General features: G+C 45.3%; 1 protein-coding gene across 1 annotated transcript in view; it reads left to right on the top strand.

The window, feature by feature from the left end:
* Positions 1–16,239, top strand: part of LOC110520779 (serine/threonine-protein kinase Nek11-like) — a 93,928-nt gene extending 77,689 nt beyond the window's left edge. The window contains exons 14-16 of the mRNA XM_036966585.1: positions 1,135–1,195; positions 6,787–6,883; positions 15,366–16,239. Of these exons, the coding sequence (XP_036822480.1) occupies positions 1,135–1,195; positions 6,787–6,883; positions 15,366–15,627 (420 nt within the window). The 3' untranslated portion in view covers positions 15,628–16,239. The remainder of the gene's footprint in view (positions 1–1,134; positions 1,196–6,786; positions 6,884–15,365) is intronic.
* The last annotated feature ends 7,427 nt before the right edge of the window (positions 16,240–23,666 follow it).

Here is a 23,666-nt window from a genome sequence, read left to right on the forward strand (position 1 = left end):
CCTAGCAGAGAAGGGATAACTGCAAACTGCCAACAGTATCATCCAAAAAGAAGACATCCTACTGACAAATATCTCACATAAGCATTATTATGTAGATAAAACATCTTATTTATCAATGTTACCTAACTAATTATGATTCTGCTACCACACATGGCAGGTAGTTGGATGTAGCCTTTCAGCTGTGGTGGTGTCAGAGGGAATCCAGTGGAGGAGAAACGGTTTAGACTAGTTCTCTCTTAACCATGCACTCCCTGCTTGTACAGGTTTGTCCTCCTAGATGAAGACACATTTCCCACAGATTCATTAGTTGTATAGTAGGGCACTGCACGCTTCACCTCACCTATGAGATGGTGCCAGTGTGGCTTCATCCAAACACTCACTCATCTTCTCCAGCTTCTTGTAGCTTGTGCTGCGACATTTGTCTCTCCACGCCGTCCTGTTGGATGACAGTAACGCAGGGCAACGGGGGTGACTCCCTCTTTCCCCTCCTTTGTCACATGGATGTGGTACACATCACAATGCTGTACCCAGGAGAGTCCAGCCAGGGTCTAACACACACTGAGGCTATGCAGCAGCTGCTGTTTCCTGGCCCCTTGGAGCCTCATCAATGGAGAAATTGTCATGTGACGCCACGGAGAGGAGCTCCTTCTGACAATCTGACAGCTGAAAGATGTCTCATGGCTGATGCTTCATTTCTCCTCAGCAGAGGTGCTGTGGTGGTGTGGTGCCCTGGGGGCCACGGAGAGAGGGGGATGCTGGGATGTGGGGTCTATACAGACAGTGTGATTGGCTGTTGCTGTCTGTAGGGGGAAGGGATCGGAACCCCTACCTGACATATCTGACAGGGTCGGGGAATCCCTGAGAGAGTTGCTGTGTGCTTGTTGTTGTTGTACAGCTCAGCTCACTGACCTCCATCTCCTGAGATCCACTACCTCTCTGTGTGTAGTTGGACTGCTTGGACACCTGCTCAAATGATTCTCTAGGTTTGTTTTATACCGGTGAAACATACTCAGGATACTCCAGCACATGTATTGACCGTTTGACCCTGTCATTTACATCAAAATGCCAAGTTAAACAGCTGTAAATATAATAAACGATAACTGAGTGTGAACTCTGACCTTTGTTGTTCCTCAGGACAGCGACCTGGAGGCCATGATGAGACACATGGAGCAGGTTCTGGAAGGAGAGCTCAGCGGTGAGTTAGAACACACCACGCAGGGGGTCGATGGACTTGTCCTAATGGTAGCAGAGTAGTGAGAAACCAGGTTACAAGTGCTCTGCAGTGGTAATTGATGTAGCTGCAGCCTACCGATGTTAAGGATATTGATGTGTTTCCACACCGTGAACACACTCCTACATTAACTGTACTGGAAGGCCTGCGGTGGACTGAGAGCATGTCTGGTTGGAGCATTGATCAGGTCTTTCACTGTGCTGCTGTTTACCGGTGCTAGAGTAGCTATATCAGATGTGCTTACCTTCGTATGGATGTCTGGATAGGGCTGGGATGTTTACCGGTGCTAGAGTAGCTATATCAGATGTGCTTACCTTCGTATGGATGTCTGGATAGGGCTGGGATGTTTACCGGTGCTAGAGTAGCTATATCAGATGTGCTTACCTTCGTATGGATGTCTGGATAGGGCTGGGATGTTTCCCGGTGCTAGAGTAGCTATATCAGATGTGCTTACCTTCGTATGGATGTCTGGATAGGGCTGGGATGTTTCCCGGTGCTAGAGTAGCTATATCAGATGTGCTTACCTTCGTATGGATGTCTGGATAGGGCTGGGATGTTTTCCGGTGCTAGAGTAGCTATATCAGATGTGCTTACCTTCGTATGGATGTCTGGATAGGGCTGGGATGTTTCCCCTGTATTACATCCTCTCTATACCTTATTAGGGTTCTTCCTCCTGACGTGTTGAACACGTTGATGTTCTGTGTGTTCTATAGGTAGGTGTAAATCCTCCTCTCTCACCGTCCAGCATGCTCACCACAACACCATTCAATGCATTTCCTGTCAAGCTCCCTTCTTTCTAAACAAGTCCAAAAAAAAGCACTTATTTTGCCTCTATTTTCAAGTTCTCCATTTGATATTTGAAGAAATTGCTCAAGTTACTCCTGTGTGTCCAAGCACTAGATTACTGTCTGTTCTGTCACTAACAACAGACAGACTAGTTACTCCTGTGTGTCCAAGCACTAGATTACTGTCTGTTCTGTCACTAACAACAGACAGACTAGTTACTCCTGTGTGTCCAAGCACTAGATTACTGTCTGTTCTGTCACTAACAACAGACAGACTAGTTACTCCTGTGTGTCCAAGCACTAGATTACTGTCTGTTCTGTCACTAACAACAGACAGACTAGTTACTCCTGTGTGTCCAAGCACTAGATTACTGTCTGTTCTGTCACTTTACTTAAACCGGGAAGGGAGTGGAGAGCAACAGTGGTCTGGTGGAATAGAAAGGAAAGGAAGGAATGCCTGTTTAATCCACAGAGAATGGAAAGGAATGCATGTTTAGTCCACAGAGAATGGAAAGGAATGCATGTTTAATCCACAGAGAATGGAAAGGAATGCCTGTTTAATCCACAGAGAATGAAAAGGAATGCATGTTTAATCCACAGAGAATGGAAAGGAAGGCATGTTTAATCCACAGAGAATGGAAAGGAATGCATGCATAATCCACAGAGAATGGAAAGGAATGCATGTTTAATCCACAGATAATGTAAACTAATGCATGTTTAATCCACAGAGAATGGAAAATAATGCCTGTTTAATCCACAGAGAATGGAAAGGAATGCATGTTTAATCCACAGAGAATGTAAACTAATGCATGTTTAATCCACAGAGAATGGAAAGGAATGCATGTTTAATCCACAGAGAATGGAAAGGAATGCATGTTTAATCCACAGAGAATGGAAAGGAATGCATGTTTAATCCACAGAGAGTGGAAAGGAATGCATGTTTAATCCACAGAGAATGGAAATGAATGCATGTTTAATCCACAGAGAGTGGAAAGGAATGCATGTTTAATCCACAGAGAATGGAAAGGAATGCATGTTTAATCCACAGAGAGTGGAAAGGAATGCATGTTTAATCCACAGAGAATGGAAAGGAATGCATGTTTAATCCACAGAGAATGGAAAGGAATGCATGTTTAATCCACAGAGAGTGGAAAGGAATGCATGTTTAATCCACAGAGAGTGGAAAGGAATGCCTGTTTAATCCACAGAGAATGGAAAGGAATGCATGTTTAATCCACAGAGAATGGAAAGGAATGCATGTTTAATCCACAGAGAGTGGAAAGGAATGCCTGTTTAATCCACAGAGAATGGAAAGGAATGCATGTTTAATCCACAGAGAGTGGAAAGGAATGTATGTTTAATCCACAGAGAATGGAAAGGAATGCATGTTTAATACACAGAGAATGGAAAGGAATGCATGTTTAATCCACAGAGAGTGGAAAGGAATGCATGTTTAATCCACAGAGAATGGAAAGGAATGCCTGTTTAATCCACAGAGAATGGTAAGGAATGCATGTTTAATCCACAGAGAATAGTAAGGAATGCATGTTTAATCCACAGAGAATGGAAAGGAATGCATGTTTAATCCACAGAGAGTGGAAAGGAATGCATGTTTAATCCACAGAGAATGGAAAGGAATGCATGTTTAATCCACAGAGAATGGAAAGGAATGCATGTTTAATCCACAGAGAATGGAAAGGAATGCATGTTTAATCCACAGAGAATGGAAAGGAATGCATGTTTAATCCACAGAGAATGGAAAGGAATGCATGTTTAATCCACAGAGAGTGGAAAGGAATGCATGTTTAATCCACAGAGAATGGAAAGGAATGCATGTTTAATCCACAGAGAGTGGAAAGGAATGCATGTTTAATCCACAGAGAATGGAAAGGAATGCATGTTTAATCCACAGAGAGTGGAAAGGAATGCCTGTTTAATCCACAGAGAATGGAAAGGAATGCATGTTTAATCCACAGAGAATGGAAAGGAATGCATGTTTAATCCACAGAGAGTGGAAAGGAATGCCTGTTTAATCCACAGAGAATGGAAAGGAATGCATGTTTAATCCACAGAGAGTGGAAAGGAATGTATGTTTAATCCACAGAGAATGGAAAGGAATGCATGTTTAATACACAGAGAATGGAAAGGAATGCATGTTTAATCCACAGAGAGTGGAAAGGAATGCATGTTTAATCCACAGAGAATGGAAAGGAATGCCTGTTTAATCCACAGAGAATGGTAAGGAATGCATGTTTAATCCACAGAGAATAGTAAGGAATGCATGTTTAATCCACAGAGAATGGAAAGGAATGCATGTTTAATCCACAGAGAGTGGAAAGGAATGCATGTTTAATCCACAGAGAATGGAAAGGAATGCATGTTTAATCCACAGAGAATGGAAAGGAATGCATGTTTAATCCACAGAGAATGGAAAGGAATGCATGTTTAATCCACAGAGAATGGAAAGGAATGCATGTTTAATCCACAGAGAATGGAAAGGAATGCATGTTTAATCCACAGAGAGTGGAAAGGAATGCATGTTTAATCCACAGAGAATGGAAAGGAATGCATGTTTAATCCACAGAGAGTGGAAAGGAATGCATGTTTAATCCACAGAGAATGGAAAGGAATGCATGTTTAATCCACAGAGAGTGGAAAGGAATGCATGTTTAATCCACAGAGAATGGAAAGGAATGCATGTTTAATCCACAGAGAGTGGAAAGGAATGCATGTTTAATCCACAGAGAATGGAAAGAAATGCATGTTTAATCCACAGAGAATGGAAAGGAATGCATGTTTAATCCACAGAGAGTGGAAAGGAATGCATGTTTAATCCACAGAGAGTGGAAAGGAATGCCTGTTTAATCCACAGAGAATGGAAAGGAATGCATGTTTAATCCACAGAGAATGGAAAGGAATGAATGTTTAATCCACAGAGAATGTAAACTAATGCCTGTTTAATCCACAGAGAATGAAAAGGAATGCATGTTTAATCCACAGAGAGTGGAAAGAAATGCATGTTTAATCCACAGAGAATGGAAAGGAATGCATGTTTAATCCACAGAGAATGGAAAGGAATGCATGTTTAATCCACAGAGAGTGGAAAGGAATGCCTGTTTAATCCACAGAGAATGGAAAGGAATGCATGTTTAATCCACAGAGAATGGAAAGGAATGCATGTTTAATCCACAGAGAGTGGAAAGGAATGCCTGTTTAATCCACAGAGAATGGAAATGAATGCCTGTTTAATCCACAGAGAATAGAAAGGAATGCATGTTTATTCCACAGAAAGTGGAAAGGAATGTCTGTTTAATCCACAGAGAATGGAAAAGAATGCCTGTTTAATCCACAGAGAATGGAAAGGAATGCATGTTTAATCCACAGAGAGTGGAAAGGAATGCATGTTTAATCCACAGAGAATGGAAAAGAATGCCTGTTTAATCCACAGAGAATGGAAAGGAATGCCTGTTTATCCATGTATTCTATCCCTCACACGTATTTCTCTCTTCTTACAAATAATGACTTACTCTGATTCACACACACGCACACACACTCCATCTCCCGTGTCACTCACAATGTACACACACACACACACACACACACACACACACACACACACACACACACACACACACACACACACTCTCTCTTAGCTGGCCCAGTGAACCGTGGAACCTCATGTCAGATACTGGCAGCTTCTAGACACCGCCTCTCTGCCTGCTCACCTGTGGTGAAGCTCTACTCTCAGCAGCTGCTTTTATTTAATATTGGCCTAGATAAGTCTGGAAACATACAATGACAAACTTTCTTCCAACCCACTGTGGAAGTACTGCCTTGGTGACAATGATTTCAAACTTTCATGTAAATAACGAAGAGAATAACCACACACCCAAAACTGATTAGTGAAGGTGCTGGAGGCATGCTCAGATGAATCTCGACTGAACGAAAGCTCAGCTACTATTAAAATACATTTGCATCTGACCGGAAGTGTGCCAGGACCTTTTCCTGTTTTTCCAGTACAAACAATGAAACAAAATGCTAAATAAATCAAGTTACTACTTTACCTGAATGTGAATGAGTTGTGTATTTCTCTAAAAGTGACCATGTGTTGTGTTGATGTCTTCTTCTCTCACCTATCACTCTGTTTTAGGTTAAAGACGCTGGCTAGGACATCTACAGCTCTCTCTCTCTCTCTCTCTCTCTCTCTCTCTCTCTCTCTCTCTCTCTCTCTGTGGGTGGGTGGATGTGTAATTGATTACACCAAATAAAAGATTTGGATGCACTTCCCCTGCTCTCTTTACATAAATCTACTTTTTAATAACTCAAAACAACCCAAGCTAAATGGCAATGGTACCAACAACTCTCCCTGCACTCTGGCAGTATTTCATCCAAGTGGAGACAAGATGACACACAGCATGATTTACTGTGATTAGATAGACAAGGGCAGAGATACCATCACAATCCCACAGTCGTTGAGAACAGATGTGGTGTGTGTGGGGGGGATGCGAGGTTGTGATGGATACTCTTGAACTAACAGAGATCATTGTTGTTTTGTTTCTATATTTTGTCACGTAGGAGGTGACACAGACCAAGGAGAATTTGCTTTGATTTTATACTCAATTTGAGCATATTAAAACAGATCAGAAGATTGCTCACAAAATTATGAAATCATGTAAATACGAAAATATCAGTTTAAGCCTTACATTTAGCTGTATTTTTAATGAATTAATTGCCCATGCGTGTCCCCAATAATCATAATTTCCTCTACAGTGGCTGAAGCAGTGCCAGAAGAGGGCCAGTGGGTCCCCATGGGGCCTCCAGTCATCAACAGCACCATGGCTGAGACAAGGATTCAGCGCATGACTGAGTGAGTATGAGAACCTCTCCTTTCACCTGACTTCACATTTGATTTGATTTTTATATTCACTTCAGCTAAAGAGCGGGCTAACTTCATTTCCATCCCTGCACATACTGGCAACAGCAAACTTTAAAATGTTCAATACACTCAGCATTGAAGTTTTAAATGAATGTAGGATGTATCTCACCTCCAGGCAGAGTCTGTTTCCCTGTCTGCCTGTGGCCTCTCTATCCATCCACCCTCTTGTTGTCCTATCCATCGATCTTTGCTGCACATCAATATGGATATCACATCAGCCTGGTGTAGCTGTGGGAGAGGGGCCCATCCCTCTGCTGTCTGCCCAGTGAGGTGGATGTGTGATAGGGTGAGAAGGGGAGTGGCAGGGCCTGACGGTGCTGCTGGCCCAGGGGCCCAAACCTCAGCTCTATTCCACAACACTACTCTCCTGTACAGACAGCTCTCTGGACAGACAGACAGACAGACAGACAGACAGACAGACAGACAGACAGACAGACAGACAGACAGACAGACAGACTGAATAAATACATAACTGTAAGTGAAGTGATGAGTTTGGGGTTTGGGCTAAGTGAAGTGATGGAGTTTGGAGTTTGGGCTAAGTGAAGTGATGGAGTTTGGAGTTTGGGCTAAGTGAAGTGATGGGGTTTGGAGTTTGGGCTAAGTGAAGTGATGGGTTTGGAGTTTGGGCTAAGTGAAGTGATGGGTTTGGAGTTTGGGCTAAGTGAAGTGGTGGGTTTGGAGTTTGGGCTAAGTGAAGTGATGGGTTTGGAGTTTGGGCTAATTGAAGTGATGGGTTTGGAGTTTGGGCTAATTGAAGTGATGGGTTTGGAGTTTGGGCTAACTGAAGTGATGGGTTTGGAGTTTGGGCTAAGTGAAGTGATGGGTTTGGAGTTTGGGCTAAGTGAAGTGATGGGTTTGGAGTTTGGGCTAAGTGAAGTGATGGGTTTGGAGTTTGGGCTAAGTGAAGTGATGGGTTTGGAGTTTGGGCTAAGTGAAGTGATGGGTTTGGAGTTTGGGCTAACTGAAGTGATGGGTTTGGAGTTTGGGCTAAGTGAAGTGATGGGTTTGGAGTTTGGGCTAAGTGAAGTGATGGGTTTGGAGTTTGGGCTAACTGAAGTGATGGGTTTGGAGTTTGGGCTAAGTGAAGTGATGGGTTTGGAGTTTGGGCTAAGTGAAGTGATGGAGTTTGGAGTTTGGGCTAAGTGAAGTGATGGGTTTGGAGTTTGGGCTAACTGAAGTGATGGGTTTGGAGTTTGGGCTAAGTGAAGTGATGGAGTTTGGAGTTTGGGCTAAGTGAAGTGATGGGTTTGGAGTTTGGGCTAAGTGAAGTGATGGGTTTGGAGTTTGGGCTAAGTGAAGTGATGGAGTTTGGAGTTTGGGCTAAGTGAAGTGATGGGTTTGGAGTTTGGGCTAAGTGAAGTGATGGGTTTGGAGGTTGGGCTAAGTGAAGTGATGGGTTTGGAGTTTGGGCTAAGTGAAGCTGCAAGAGGCTGTTACCTGGAAAACACAGCCCCACTCGTCAAGCAGGACACACTTTCCTTTTCACACAGCGACAGTAGTATTCTGTTAAACACACACACACACAGTGTGAGTTCTCAGCTCCATGCTCCCATGATGAGACTGGTGTATTAATAACAGAGGCCCAATTCCTGTGGGAGAGAGAATTAGACCCTGTCAGATCCCTCAGAGCTGCCGCTTCATAAAGGCCCAGGAATAAGAGGGGGGTGGAGGGAGTGAGGATGAAGGGAGGGGAAGGAGGGAGGACAGGAGAACAGGTAGCAATTTACAGCAACAGAATCTGTCACCACGGCTCTCTTGGCTCCAGGATGTTTGATTGTACCTCTCATCTAAACGCAGGCTTAAGCCCACTGTGTCTGACTCTGTGTACATGAGAACCTTTGGGAACCTGCTCAAAGCAAACCCCCCTCAATCTAATGTTCTGTTCATCATTGGAACAATCCTATTCTGGTGTTATGGGAAATGTTTATACCTATCAAGTCAATGTACTAGCACAGTAAGCAAATAAAACGTTTTGCAATTTACAACAACAGATAGCTGGGTTGTCATGAGCTGCCATGGCCTGTTATGACAGCATTATGTTGTGATAGATGTTCAGTAAGAGGCCTTTATTACGGTGAAGGGAATCCATCAGGCTCACCGTCTTAGACTTCCTCTGTCTGTTGTTAAGTGCTGCAGAAGGGGGCCATTTCTTGATTGCTGAATAGAGAGGTAAGCTTTGATGCTGATGCAAAAGTTTCTGTTGGGTTGTTTTGGTGGAGGAGGAGGAGGAGGGATGCTGATTAGCGCCACTTACTGTGTGTGTTAGAGAGAGAACGAGAGAACGAGAGGGGAGAACGAGAGAGAGAACAAGAGGAAGAGAACGAGAGGGAGCGAGAGAAAGAAAGAGATACAGAGAACGAGAACAAAAGAACGGAAGAGAAAGAGAGTGTGTTTGATTGAGTATGCATCATTGACTGACAACTCTCATAAACACATGCACATGCACACACACCATTAGTCACATTTTTGAGGGCTCTTCACTTTCAGATATATACCACATTTATTAAACATGTACTGAGAACATGCTCATCCATAGCCCTCCCCAGCTCCTCAAGGGGCTATTTAGAATCATTTTGATTGATAAAATATTTTTGTACTATTCAATATTTGGGCTCCAATTTTTGTTATTCATCATAGTCATAGTCAAAATGTTGCATATTTAAATTTGTGTATAGAAAAAAACAACTCCGTAGAGAGGAAATAGGTCCTCGCTTGTTTACAAATGTAGGAGCCAAAGTTGTGTCTCAATGTAGGGACTGTAAAGGTCAACTGAAGAGGAGGAGATGGAGTAGTGAGGAGGAGAGAGAGGGAGAAGGAGATGGAGGAGAGAGGAGGAGTGAGAGGGGGAGAAGGAGATGGAGGAGCGAGGAGGAGAGAGAGAGGGAGAAGGAGATGGTGGAGAGAGGAGGAGAGAGAGAGGGAGAAGGAGATCGTGGAGAGAGGAGGAGAGAGAGGGAGAAGGAGATGGTGGAGGAGAGAGAGAGGGAGAAGGAGATGGTGGAGAGAGGAGGAGAGAGAGAGTGATAAGGAGATGGTGGAGAGAGGAGGAGCGAGGAGAAGAGAGAGGGAGAAGGAGATGGTGGATAGAGGAGGAGTGCAGAGGAGAGAGGGAGAAGGAGATGGAGGAGAGAGGAGGAAAGAGAGGGGGAGAAGGAGATGGAGGAGAGAGGAGGAAAGAGAGGGGGAGAAGGAGATGGAGGAGCGAGGAGAGAGAGGGAGAAGGCGATGGTGGAGAGAGGAGAGAGAGGGAGAATGAGATGGAGGAGCGAGGAGGAGAGAAAGAGGGATAAGGAGATGGAGGAGAGAGGAGGAGAGAGAGAGGGAGAAGGAGATGGTGGAGAGAGGAGGAGAGAGAGGGAGAAGGAGATGGAAAAGAGAGGAGGAGAGAGAGAGGGAGAAAGAGATGGTGGAGAGAGGAGGAGCGAGGAGGAGAGAGAGGGAGAAGGAGATGTTGGAGCGAGGAGGAGAGAGAGGGAGAAGGAGATGGTGGAGAGAGGAGGAGAGTGAGAGGGAGAATGAGATGGTGGAGAGAGGAGGAGTGAGGAGGAGAGAGAGGGAGAATGAGATGGTGGAGTGAGGAGGGGAGAGAGAGGGAGATGGTGGAGAGAGGAGGAGAGAGGAGGAGACAGATGGTGGAGAGAGGGAGAAGGAGTTGGAGGAGCGAGGAGGAGAGAGAGGGAGATGAGGGAGAGAGGGAGAAGGAGATGGTGGAAAGAGGAGGAGTGCAGAGGAGAGAGGGAGAAGGAGATGGTGGAAAGAGGAGGAGCGCGGAGGAGAGAGGGAGAAGGAGATGGTGGAGAGAGGAGGAGAGAGAGAGGGAGAAGGAGATGGTGGAGAGAGGAGGAGAGAGAGAGGGAGAAGGAGATGGTGGAGAGAGGAGGAGAGAGAGAGGGAGAAGGAGATGGTGGAGAGAGGAGGAGAGAGAGGGAGAAGCAGATGGTGGAGAGAGGAGAGAGGAGGAGAGAGAGGGAGAAGGAGATGGTGGAAAGAGGAGGAGCGCAGAGGAGAGAGGGAGAAGGAGATGGTGGAAAGAGGAGGAGAGAGAGAGGGAGAAGGAGATGGTGGATAGAGGAGGAGAGAAAGAGGGAGAAGGAGATGGTGGAGAGAGGAGGAGAGAGAGAGGGAGAAGGAGATGGTGGAAAGAGGAGGAGCGTGGAGGAGAGAGGGAGAAGGAGATGGTGGAAAGAGGAGGAGAGAGAGAGAGAGAAGGAGATGGTGGAAAGAGGAGGAGAGAGAGGGAGAAGGAGATGGTGGAGAGAGGAGGAGAGAGGAGGAGAGAGAGGGAGAAGGAGATGGTGGAAAGAGGAGGAGCGCAGAGGAGAGAGGGAGAAGGAGATGGTGGAAAGAGGAGGAGAGAGAGAGGGAGAAGGAGATGGTGGATAGAGGAGGAGAGAAAGAGGGAGAAGGAGATGGTGGAGAGAGGAGGAGAGAGAGAGGGAGAAGGAGATGGTGGAGAGAGTGGGAGAGAGAGAGAGAAGGAGATGGTGGAAAGAGGAGGAGAGAGAGGGAGAAGGAGATGGTGGAGAGAGGAGGAGAGAGAGGGAGAAGGAGATGGTGGAAAGAGGAGGAGCGCAGAGGAGAGAGGGAGAAGGAGATGGTGGAAAGAGGAGGAGAGAGAGAGGGAGAAGGAGATGGTGGATAGAGGAGGAGAGAAAGAGGGAGAAGGAGATGGTGGAGAGAGGAGGAGAGAGAGAGGGAGAAGGAGATAGTGGAGAGAGTGGGAGAGAGAGAGAGAAGGAGATGGTGGAAAGAGGAGGAGAGAGAGGGAGAAGGAGATGGTGGAGAGAGGAGGAGAGAGGAGTAGAGAGAGGGAGAAGGAGATGGTGGAAAGAGGAGGAGCGCAGAGGAGAGAGGGAGAAGGAGATGGTGGAAAGAGGAGGAGAGAGAGAGGGAGAAGGAGATGGTGGAGAGAGGAGGAGAGAGAGAGAGGGAGAAGGAGATGGTGGAGAGAGGAGGAGAGAGAGAGGGAGAAGGAGATGGTGGAGAGAGGAGGAGTGAGGAGGAGAGAGAGGGAGATGGAGGAGAGAGGAGGAGAGAGAGAGGGAGAAGGAGATGGTGGAGAGAGGAGGAGCGAGGAGGAGAGAGAGGGAGAAGGAGATGGTGGAGAGGGACCAAAATAATCTACTCTGTAGTAAAGATGTCTGCTATCACAGAGCCTCAAAAATTGAATTACATTATAAAGTTCCATCAATCGCAAACAATCAGATGAATTAGATTATACAGTTCCATCAATCGTAAACGATCAGATGAGTTGTGGGTATGACAACTCATGCAGGGAGTTGGTGTGTACGCAATACGCATTGCCCCTCTCTAATCATCAGTCTTACATTGGAGACCCTGCTGACACAGTGCAGACCCTGCTGACACAGTGGAGACCCTGTTGACACAGTGGAGACCCTGCTGACACAGTGGAGACCCTGTTGACACACTGGAGACCCTGCTGACACAGTGGAGACCCTGTTGACACAGTGGAGACACTGCTGACACAGTGGAGACCCTGCTGACACAGTGCAGACCCTGCTGACACAGTGGAGACCCTGTTGACACAGTGGAGACCCTGCTGACACAGTGCAGACCCTGTTGACACAGTGGAGACCCTGTTGACACAGTGGAGACCCTGTTGACACAGTGGAGACCCTGCTGACACAGTGCAGACCCTGCTGACACAGTGCAGACCCTGCTGACACAGTGGAGACCCTGTTGACACAGTGGAGACCCTGCTGACACAGTGTAGACCCTGCTGACACAGTGCAGACCCCGTTGACACAGTGGAGACCCCGCTGACACAGTGGAGACCCTGCTGACACAGTGGTAGCTGCCACCTCTAGAGTGAAAGTTCTGCCTCGTGGAGACAGTCACCGTCCAGAGGGTGACACTCACTTCATCTTGACTGGAGGAAGATTTGGAATTTGTCCACCTGCTCACTGACGTGTCTCAGAATGCCTGCCCCAAAAAATCATATAAAGAGAGGCCCAGTTCAGTCTATACAAGACACTTCTGTTAAGAGAGAGAGGGGAGAGAGAGAGGGAGAGACTCTAACACTCACTAGGCTCCCTTGTGCCTCTGCAACAATACCTCAGAGAGGACTATCAATCCTCTCACAATCCTAGCTGTTTCTATCTTCTATCTGTTCCATAGGAAGCCTCAAGCCAGAGATGACTTAGAATGGAATTATAATAATGAGACAGCATTTGCTAGGCCTGCATATTCTCTCTAAGAAAAAGACAAAGCTAAATTACACATGTATTGCTAAACTTAACTTCAGCCTTCTGAGGACACTTATAATGTTAAGTAGGATGGATAGCTCTGGAATTTCATCTGTTGCTACAGACTTATAGCCCCATCTGTTGCTACAGACTCTCTGCTGATTGAGAACCTCTCTGTTGATTGAGAACCTCTCTGCTGATTGAGGACCTCTCTGCTGATTGAGAACCTCTCTGTTGATTGAGAACCTCTCTGCTGATTGAGAACCTCTCTGCTGATTGAGAACCTCTCTGCTGACTGAGGACCTCTCTGCTGATTGAGGACCTCTCTGCTGATTGAGAACCTCTCTGCTGATTGAGAATCTCTCTGCTGATTGAGAACCTCTCTGCTGACTGAGAACCTCTCTGCTGATTGAGAACCTCTCTGCTGACTGAGGACCTCTCTGCTGATTGAGGACCTCTCTGCTGATTGAGGACCTCTCTGCTGATTGAGAACCTCTCTGCTGATTGAGGACCTCTCTGCTGATTGAGAACCTCTCTGCTGATTGAGAACCTCTCTGTTGACTGAGGACCTCTCTGCTGATTGAGGACCTCTCTGCTGATTGAGAACCTCTCTGCTGATTGAGAACCTCTCTGCTGACTGAGAACCTCTCTGCTGATTGAGGACTTCTCTGCTGATTGAGGACCTCTCTGCTGATTGAGAACCTCTCTGCTGATTGAGAACCTCTCTGCTGATTGAGAACCTCTCTGCTGATTGAGGACCTCTCTGCTGATTGAGGACCTCTCTGCTGATTGAGGACCTCTCTGCTGATTGAGGACCTCTCTGCTGATTGAGAACCTCTCTGCTGATTGAGGACCTCTCTGTCGAGGAATGTGATTATTTTCCTTCAGTGTGTTTTGTATTTTTGTATTCTCTTGAACTTTTTAAAGCTGTTTATTTTGTATTTTCTAGTGTATAAATTGTGTATAATTGTAAGATGCAGGGTTCCCTTCTGAAATAGTTCTGAAACTATGGCCAACCAAACACATTTTTGTTGATCTGAAGCTTTGTCTGAGGCCCCAGGGTCATCTCCAAGATCACTATAGACAAAAATACCATATAGCCCCAAATGTGATGGTACTTTTAGGTGAAAATGAATTACGCTTCTGGGCTTTCCTCTCTCCCAGACAACCCCAGAACATCCATAAAGTCAAATCTGAGATCCTAATGGTTCATTTCTCTGGGATAGAGGTTTCACCAGATTTATAGACCTGATAGGACCATTATCAGATAACTGGACAAACCAAAGTACTCCAGAAATAGTATCTGGTAAAAGGCGTCCAGGGAAGACAGGAAGGATCAGATGTATTTTCTAAATGTCAGTTTTCTCTGACTGTGACGTCTCCAGAAAACAATGCAGTGAATCTCAACAGATCTCAATAGACACTTGACAGTTGTCCCATGACAACCCAGTACTATGTGCTCTGGGCATTAGAAACGGTTCATTTAGTGTCTGATGTGTTGTAGTGTTGGAGTTGTCTCCTAGTGTTGTCTCCTAGTGGAAGATGTGGACTTTGGTATATGATACCAGGAGTTTCTTGGGCCCACATCCTCGTCAAATTCACGAGGCCCGCCCCAATGGACCTGCTCTTTTCCTGCTGCCAGCTCCATGGCAACGGAACACCCACTGATGACAGCACACACAGACACTTAGACAGCTTAGCACTGGCTAGTGACACTGTATGTCTCCATTCCATTTTCCATTCTATTGGACAGACAGGTATAGTAATACTCTATCTCTCACAGCATCCATTATGCATTATGTGAAAGCATACAGGGACAAATGGACTACTCTTGTTGCACTCACTACTTTAAGCCGTTCTGGATAAGAGCGTCTGCTAAATGACTAAAATGTAAATGCCAAGTTCTGTTATTCTGTCTGGATACGTCTGTTCACCTGCTTTAGCAACAATCGTCCTGGTTCTGTTCAAGATTAGCTTGATTAGCCCACGGTGCACACCATGCAAATGTTTAGCATGATATTTCACTGAAGTACAAGTTCAATGTAATATCCTGCCTCCTGTAATCACATCAAATCACTCTACACAGAGAGCATGTTATGGGAGCCGGGACAACATTTAAACTGTCAAAATGTAAGCCAATGTCAGGCTGATGAGTGTGATTAGTGGACAGAGTTGACACCCGGTCTCTCTCCCTGTGTCTGTCCCAGGTCAGTGTCCCGTCGGCTGGGTCTAACCGTCTTCCAGAGGGTGTATACCTACCTGAAGGGAGCCAGGGAGAGGCAGGAGGATGAGGGGAGCATCAGACAGGCCCTCAGCAGCCTGGTGGAGAGGCCCAGTGATGGCTTTGAAGTGGACCAACTACTGTACTACGAAGAGCAGCTCCAGGGAGCCAGAGAGGGAGCCGGAGAGGGAGCCGGAGAGGGAGCCGGAGAGGGAGCCGGAGAGGGAGCCGGAGAGGGAGCCCAGTGAAAAACATGTCTGACACTGACTAACCTGCGATCATGTTGCCTATCCAAGCATTTCAGAAAGAGCACATCTTGTTGCTCTCCAGGACCAGGGTTGGTGACCTAGTAGATCAACAGAGATGAGACATTTACTTCATGATAGACCAGGGTTGGTGACCTAGTAGATCAACAGAGATGACAGACATTTACTTCATGATAGACCAGGGTTGGTGACCTAGTAGATCAACAGAGATGAGACATTTACTTCATGATAGACCAGGGTTGGTGACCTAGTAGATCAACAGAGATGACAGACATTTACTTCATGATAGACCAGGGTTGGTGACCTAGTAGATCAACATAGATGAGAGACATTTACTTCATGATAGACCAGGGTTGGTGACCTAGTAGATCAACAGAGATGAGACATTTACTTCATGATAGACCAGGGTTGGTGACCTAGTAGATCAACAGAGATGAGAGACATTTACTTCATGATAGACCAGGGTTGGTGACCTAGTAGATCAACAGAGATGAGGCATTTACTTCATGATAGACCAGGGTTGGTGACCTAGTAGATCAACAGAGATGAGAGACATTTACTTCATGATAGACCAGGGTTGGTGACCTAGTAGATCAACAGAGATGACAGACAGTTACTTCATGATAGTTATTTTCTTTTTGTTCTTCCTGTCATTTCCATCTAGAAGAACAAGCAATTCAATTCAATCAATATTGAATATTAGTGCATAGATTTTGGGCTAGTTTCTATCAGAATAACATAGTGGTTGTTTTTGTGGTGTTAAAGGGGGAACTGCGTTAGAGCTGTCAAAAATCCACAAGCGGCTCATTTCGTTAGCTTGATATGACAATTTATTGCAACAAAAGCACCTGACTTTATAAACTAACAAATCCCATGCAGCAACGTTATAAGTTCATGCAGCAACGTTCAAACATTCAAAAGTGTGATGTTCAGTTGTGTACACCTCGATTGGACAGATAGGCTATTATATAACCCCATCCAAATGAACATGAAAACTATCAGGTATGAAGGTAAGACTCAGGCAATAGACAGGTCAAGGCAGGCAGGGGTCAGTAAACCAGAGGTGGGGAACTGTACTGGACGGTAGGCAGGCTCAGGGTCAGGCAGAGTGGTCAGGCAGGTGGGCTCAGAGTCAGGACAGGCAAGGGTCAAAACCAGGAGGGTGAGAAAAAGAGAGACTGGGTGTCACGTTCTGACCATAGTTCTTTTGTGTTGTCCTTGTTTTAGTGTTGGTCAGGACGTGAGCTGGGTGGGCATTCTATGTTGTGTGTCTTGTTTGTCTATTTCTATGTTTGGACTGATATGGTTCTGAATCGGAGGCAGGTGTTAGTCATTTTCTCAGATTGGGAACCATATTTAGGTAGCCTGTTTTGTGTTGGGATTTGTGGGTGGTTGTTTCTTGTCTTTGTGTCTATGCACCAGATAAGACTGTGTTCGGTTTTCACATTTATTGTTTTGTAGTTAGTTCATGTTAAGTGTCTCTTATTAAAGAACAAGAACTCCAACCACGCTGCGTTTTGGTCCGCCTCTCCTTCCCAGGAAGAAAGCCGTTACACTGGGAAAGGCAGGAGTTGAGAATAAAAAAGCTGGTTGACTTGACAAACAAGATGAACTGGCAACAGGCAAATAGAGAACACAGGTATAAATACATGGGGGATAATGGGAACGACACCTGGAGGGTGTTGGAGACAATTACAAAGACAGGTGAAACAGATCAGGGTGTGACAAAAACATGCATTAGCCGACACTCTCTATCGCCGTTTTGAACTTCTAAGGCGGTAGGGATAATAAGGAGGGGAGTGGTTTGTTACACACAGGAGCAACCGCTCACCTATTGGTCAGCTCATACAGCAATTACACCTCCAACACCGCCAAAACATCTGCTATGCATGTGTTTGCCAACGCAGGTTAACACTCAATCTGATTGAATCGGGACCTTACTTTCATCAGCAGTGCTCAGTAGTTTGATATTAGCTTTATTAATGTAATGGCAAGGAGTATTTTGGTTGAATGCATTCAGTTGTGCAACTGACTAGGTTTCCGATTTCCCTTTCCCTATTTGATCTATCAGATGAATACGTTCTCTCTGTGTGTGTGTGCTCATGTGTATATTCCAACCTTTCATCTCCACACTGTGTGGGGTTTTTTTTTGTTGCTCTTTCATGTGAACCAGGAAACTCTCAGGAGTTCCCATAGTAACACCATATTAGTCTTGATCATCAAGCTGATGTTTTCGTTGTGTGGTTTCGTCAAAATATGCTCCAAGATATGGAGAACAAAAATATCTTAACAATCGCATAAATATGGGAATGATTTATGTTACCTGTCTTTATGTTCATAAAGCATACATGACACATCATAAACATGACATAACTATGAATTATGCTTGGTAGCTCTGTAATTCTCCAAAAATGGGATTACTGTAACTCTGTAAACTCATTAGAGACTATTGACTGTTTGATGACAACCAGGGAGAGAGTTCTTGTTCTTTCTCATCTCATATAATTCCCATTTCAGACACATATAGAATAATGGCTTCAATAAGAGGTGGTATTGATTAATCTGGGTGTGCATAGCTACTCTTGCCCCTGGGCTGAAGACAGGCCTGATTTCTGTACGGGCCTCTCCTCTCCAACATCAATAGTAATACTATTAGCATAATCTCTTATCTCTCCAAGGAACTGCACAGAATGTATGAATATTGGCCATTAAAAGTAAATGACTTCTGAAGACAGTCATTGCCTGGTGCTCTGACATCCTTTTAGATGTCTCTGTACTACAGACAGCCTTTTGCTTGACAATAAAGCATTTATGAAAATCTGGAGTTTGAGCACCAGCCTATGATGTGAACTTTTAAGGACATGAAATATACAAGAAGTCGTCAAGTCAAAGTGTAGCTACTAGACACTGTAGGAAAAACACAGATACAGTGAAAAGAGAGAAGCTTCTGCCTGTCTGCCAGTATGGATTCTCTGTTATCTCTGTTGTTATCTCTGTTGTACAGTCAACTCCTGGCTCGGATCTGAGGAAGGCCCGGCACGACGGGGGGAGATGGGAGATCAAACTCCTGTTATCTCTGTTGTACAGTCAACTCCTGGCTCGGATCTGAGGAAGGCCCGGCACGACGGGGGGAGATGGGAGATCAAACTCCTGTTATCTCTGTTGTACAGTCAACTCCTGGCTCGGATCTGAGGAAGGCCCGGCACGACGGGGGGAGATGGGAGATTAAACTCCTGTTATCTCTGTTGTACAGTCAACTCCTGGCTCGGATCTGAGGAAGGCCCGGCACGATGGGGGGAGATGGGAGATCAAACTCCAGATATGCTTCTCAGCTTCAATCTTCACGACAAACCAGATAACATGACATCAAATGTGTTTGTTGTAAGTTGAACAGTTTAACTGAGGAGCGATGGTGAACGACCAACAAACATTTCACCAACATCTCAATCAGATTCTCAGATTCTCACATCTTACCATGATTGAACAATATTTCAGACTCATAATTAAGAAAATGCAATATACTATTTGATTGGTTCTTACAGCTTGTTTCATTTTTGACACAAGATGTTTTATCCGAGGTGGAACATCAACAGGGAAAAGGTAATCAACACACATAGGGGAAGAGCAGGATGTCATGCTGATTGGAGGTATCTTGGGGGATTTAGGATTGTGATTGGAGGAAGAGCAGGTGTAATGCTGATTGGAGGTATCTTGGGGGAATTTGGATGGTGATTTGGTGAAGAGAGAGATGGAATGCTGATTGGAGGTATCTTGGGGGAATTTGGATGGGGATTTGGTGAAGAGAGAGATGGAATGCTGATTGGAGGTATCTTGGGGGAATTTGGATGGTGATTTGGTGAAGAGAGAGATGGAATGCTGATTGGAGGTATCTTTGGGGATTTGGGATTGTGATTGGAGGAAGATCTGGATGTAACGCTCATTGGAGGTATCTTGGGGGATTTGGGATCATGATTGGGGGAATAGCGAGATGTATTGCTGATTGGCAGTATCTTGGGGGATTTGGGATCGTGATTGGGTGAATCATTCACACCAGAGGTAGCTGTAGCTATAGGATGAACATGGTGGACGATCCCTATAAGAGACCAATATCACAACCTTATTGCTGCTGTGCCTTGATAGAACCTTTAGGGGCTGATAGGTGGAGACCAACACCACAACCTTATTGCTGCTGTGCCTTGATGGAGTCTTTAGGGACAGATAGGTGGAGACCAACACCACAACCTTATTGCTGCTGTGCCTTGATGGAACCTTTAGGAACAGATAGGTGGAGACCAACATCACAACCGTATTGCTGCTGTGCCTTGATGGAACCTTTAGGAACAGATAGGTGGAGACCAACATCATAACCTTATTGCTGCTGTGCCTTGATGGAGTCTTTAGGAAAAGATAGGTGGAGACCAACACCACAACCTTATTGCTGCTGTGCCTTGATGGAACCTTTAGGAACAGATAGGTGGAGACCAACATCACAACCTTATTGCTGCTGTGCCTTGATGGAACCTTTAGGGGCTGATAGGTGGAGACCAACACCACAACCTTATTGCTGCTGTGCCTTGATGGAGTCTTTAGGGACAGATAGGTGGAGACCAACACCACAACCTTATTGCTGCTGTGCCTTGACAAACTTCAAGCATTTCTCTCCACCCTATGGGAAAATGTGTAGAATTCAGGAAATTAGCTGTAAAACAGCTAATTTCCTTTCCACCCTGTCTCAAAATGAGTAGAATTGCATGAATTTAGTCATAGAATTGCAAAAACCTATCTCCTCCCATTCCAATTTGTAATGTGTGTGACAGCAATGAGCCGGTGCTGTGATTAAATCTATCCTTTTATTAGGATTGAGGCCTTGGAGCTGATATGAATGGCTTTAATATGAGATGTAAAGATGGCCCATATTACCACTAAAGGGGAGAGAGATTGAATTAAAACACATATGACCTAGCTATTTATCATTCACTTCCTCAATTACAATGACAGTTATAATAATATGGGCTGTGAGTGGATAGCGGATACGTCTCTATGAAACTTGAATCAACACTTTGCAACACTTAGAGATGCTCTTCATCCAGAAAGGTTCCTGTCATTCTGTTTCTGTTTCTTTTCAAAACATGTCTTCAATCCCATCACTTTGGACCAATGTTCAAAACTGGATGCTTGCTGCACAAGCCTTGGTGACTTTAATATAAAATTCATTGAAAACAGTAATGGAGAACCTCCATGTCCAATTCAACTGACTGGAATGGTCGAGGTGGCAGGCAGGGGAGGAGCAGGCAGGGGAGGAGCAGGTAGGGGAGGAGCAGGCAGGGGAGGAGCAGGTAGGGGAGGAGCAGGCAGGGGAGGAGCAGGCAGGGGAGGAGCAGGTAAGGGAGGAGCAGGTAGGGGAGGAGCAGGCAGGGGAGGAGCAGGCAGGGGAGGAGCAGGTAGGGGAGGAGCAGGCAGGGGAGGAGCAGGCAGGGGAGGAGCAGGCAGGGGAGGAGCAGGTAGGGGAGGAGCAGGCAGGGGAGGAGCAGGCAGGGGAGGAGAGGAACAGTGGGGTTACGTGAGGATGCCAGACCGCTGGATGATGGGAGGAATGTCGAGGTTCAGGGGGTAGACACCCACAGCTCTCTGAACAGTGGATCCTGATTAGGCCTCCCCATGTAGTCGTCTGGGAGGTGTGTGTGTGTGTGTGTGTGTGTGTGTGTGTGTGTGTGTGTGTGTGTGTGTGTGTGTGTGTGTGTGTGTGTGTGTGTGTGTGTGTGTGTGTCTGTGTGTGTGTGTGTGTGTGCTATTCTGTGTGTTTTTATTTTTTTATTCTTTTTATTTCACCTTTATTTAACCAGGTAGGCCAGTTGAGAATAAGTTCTCATTTACAATTGCGACCTGGCCAAGATAAAGTAAAGCAGTGCGACAAAAACAACAGAGTTACACATAAACAAATGTATAGTTAATATCACAATATAAAAAATATATGTACAGTGTGTGCAAATGTAGAAGAGTTGAGAGGTAAGGCAATAAATAGGCCATAGAGGCGAAATGATTACAATTTAGCATTAACACTGGAGTGATAGATGTGCAGATGATGATATAGAGATACTGGGGTGCAAAAGAGCAAGAAGATTAATAACAATATGGGGATGAGGTTGTTGGGTGTGCTATTTACAGATTGGCTATGTACAGGTACAGTGATCGGTAAGCTGCTCTGACAGCTGATGCTTAAAGTTAGATAGGGAGATATAAGTCTCCAGCTTCAGTGATTTTTGCAATTTGTTCCAGTCATTGGTAGCAGAGAACTGGAAGGAAAGGCGGCCAAAGGAAGTGTTGGCTTTGGGGATGACCAGTGAAATATACCTGCTGGAGCGCATGCTACGGGTGGGTATTGCTATGGTGACCAGTGAGCTGAGATAAGGTGGGCCTTTATCTAGCAAAGACTTATAGATGACCTGGAGCCAGTGGGTTTGGCGACGAATATGTAGCGAGGGCCAGCCAACGAGAGCATACAGGTTGCAGTGGTGGACAGTATATGCGGCTTTGGTGACAAAACGGATGGCACTGTGATAGACTACATCCAGTTTTCTGAGTAGAGTGTTGGAGGCTATTTTGTAAATGACATCGCCGAAGACAAGGATTGGTAGGATAGTCAGAGTGTATGTTTGGCAGCATGAGTGAAGCAGGCTTTGTTGCGAAATAGGAAGCCGATTCTAGATTTAATTTTGGATTGGAAATGCTTAATGTGAGTCTGGAAGGAGAGTTTACAGTCTAACCAGACACCTAGGTATTTGTAGTTGAAGCTTGTTGGGAGGTTTGTTAACACAGTGTCCAAAGAAGGGCCAGATGTGTATAGAATAGATCAGAGAATTACCAGCAGGAAGAGAGACATCATTGATATACACAGAGAAAAGAGTCACCTCGAGAATTGAACCCTGTGGCACCCCCATAGAGACTGCCAGAGGTATGGACAACAGGGCCTCCGATTTGACACACTGAACTTTATCTGGGAAGTAGTTGGTGAACCAGGCAAGGCAGTCATTTGAGAAACCAAGGCTATTGAGTCTGCTGATAAGAATGCGGTGATTGACGAGGTCGAAAGCCTTGGCCAGGTCGATGAAGACGGCTTAACAGTACTGTCTTTTATCGATGGCGGTTATGATATTGTTTAGGACCTTGAGCATGGCTGAGGTGCACCCATGGCCAGCTCGTAAGCCAGATTGCATAATGGAGAAGGTACGGTGGGATTTGAAATGGTTGGTGATCTGTTTGTTAACTTGGCTTTTGAAGATTTTAGAAAGTCAGGGCAGGATGGATATTCAGTAGGTGTATAACAGTTTGGGTCTAGAGTGTCTCCCCCTTTGAAGAGGGGGATGACCACGGCAGCTTTCCAATCTTTGGGTATCTCAGATGACATGAAAAAGAGGTTGAACAGGCTAGTAATAGGGTTTACAACAATTTCGGCGGATAATTTTAGAAAGAGAGGGTCCAGATTGTCTAGCCCAGCTGATTTGTAGGGATCCAGATTTAGCAGCTCTTTCAGAACATCAGCTGTCTGGATTTGGGTGAAGGAGAAGTGGGTGGGGATTGTGCAAGTTGTGGCAGGGGCTGTTGGCCGTGCTTGGGGTAGTCAGATGGAAAGCATGACCAACCGTAGAAAAATGCTTATTGAAATTATTGATTATCGTAGATTTATCGGTGGTTCCAAGCCTCAGTGCAGTGGCCAGCAGGGAAGAGGTGCTCTTATTCTCCATGGACTTTACAGTGTCCCAAATGTTTTTGGAATTAGTGCTACAGGATGCAAATTTCTGTTTGAAAAAGCTAGCCTTAGAATTCCTAACTGACTGTGTATATTGGTTCCTGACTTCCCTGAATTGTTGCATAAAGTTTGGGCTATTCGATGCTAATGCAGAATGCCACAGGATGCTTTTGTGTTGGTCAAGGGCAGTCAAGTCTGGGGTGAACCAAGGGCTATATCTGTTCTTAGTTCTACATTTTTTGAATGGGGCATGCTTATTTAAGATGGTGAGGAA

The sequence above is a fragment of the Oncorhynchus mykiss genome, chromosome 3 (genome assembly GCF_013265735.2).
Source record: "Oncorhynchus mykiss isolate Arlee chromosome 3, USDA_OmykA_1.1, whole genome shotgun sequence".
In the NCBI taxonomy this organism is placed as follows: domain Eukaryota; kingdom Metazoa; phylum Chordata; class Actinopteri; order Salmoniformes; family Salmonidae; genus Oncorhynchus; species Oncorhynchus mykiss.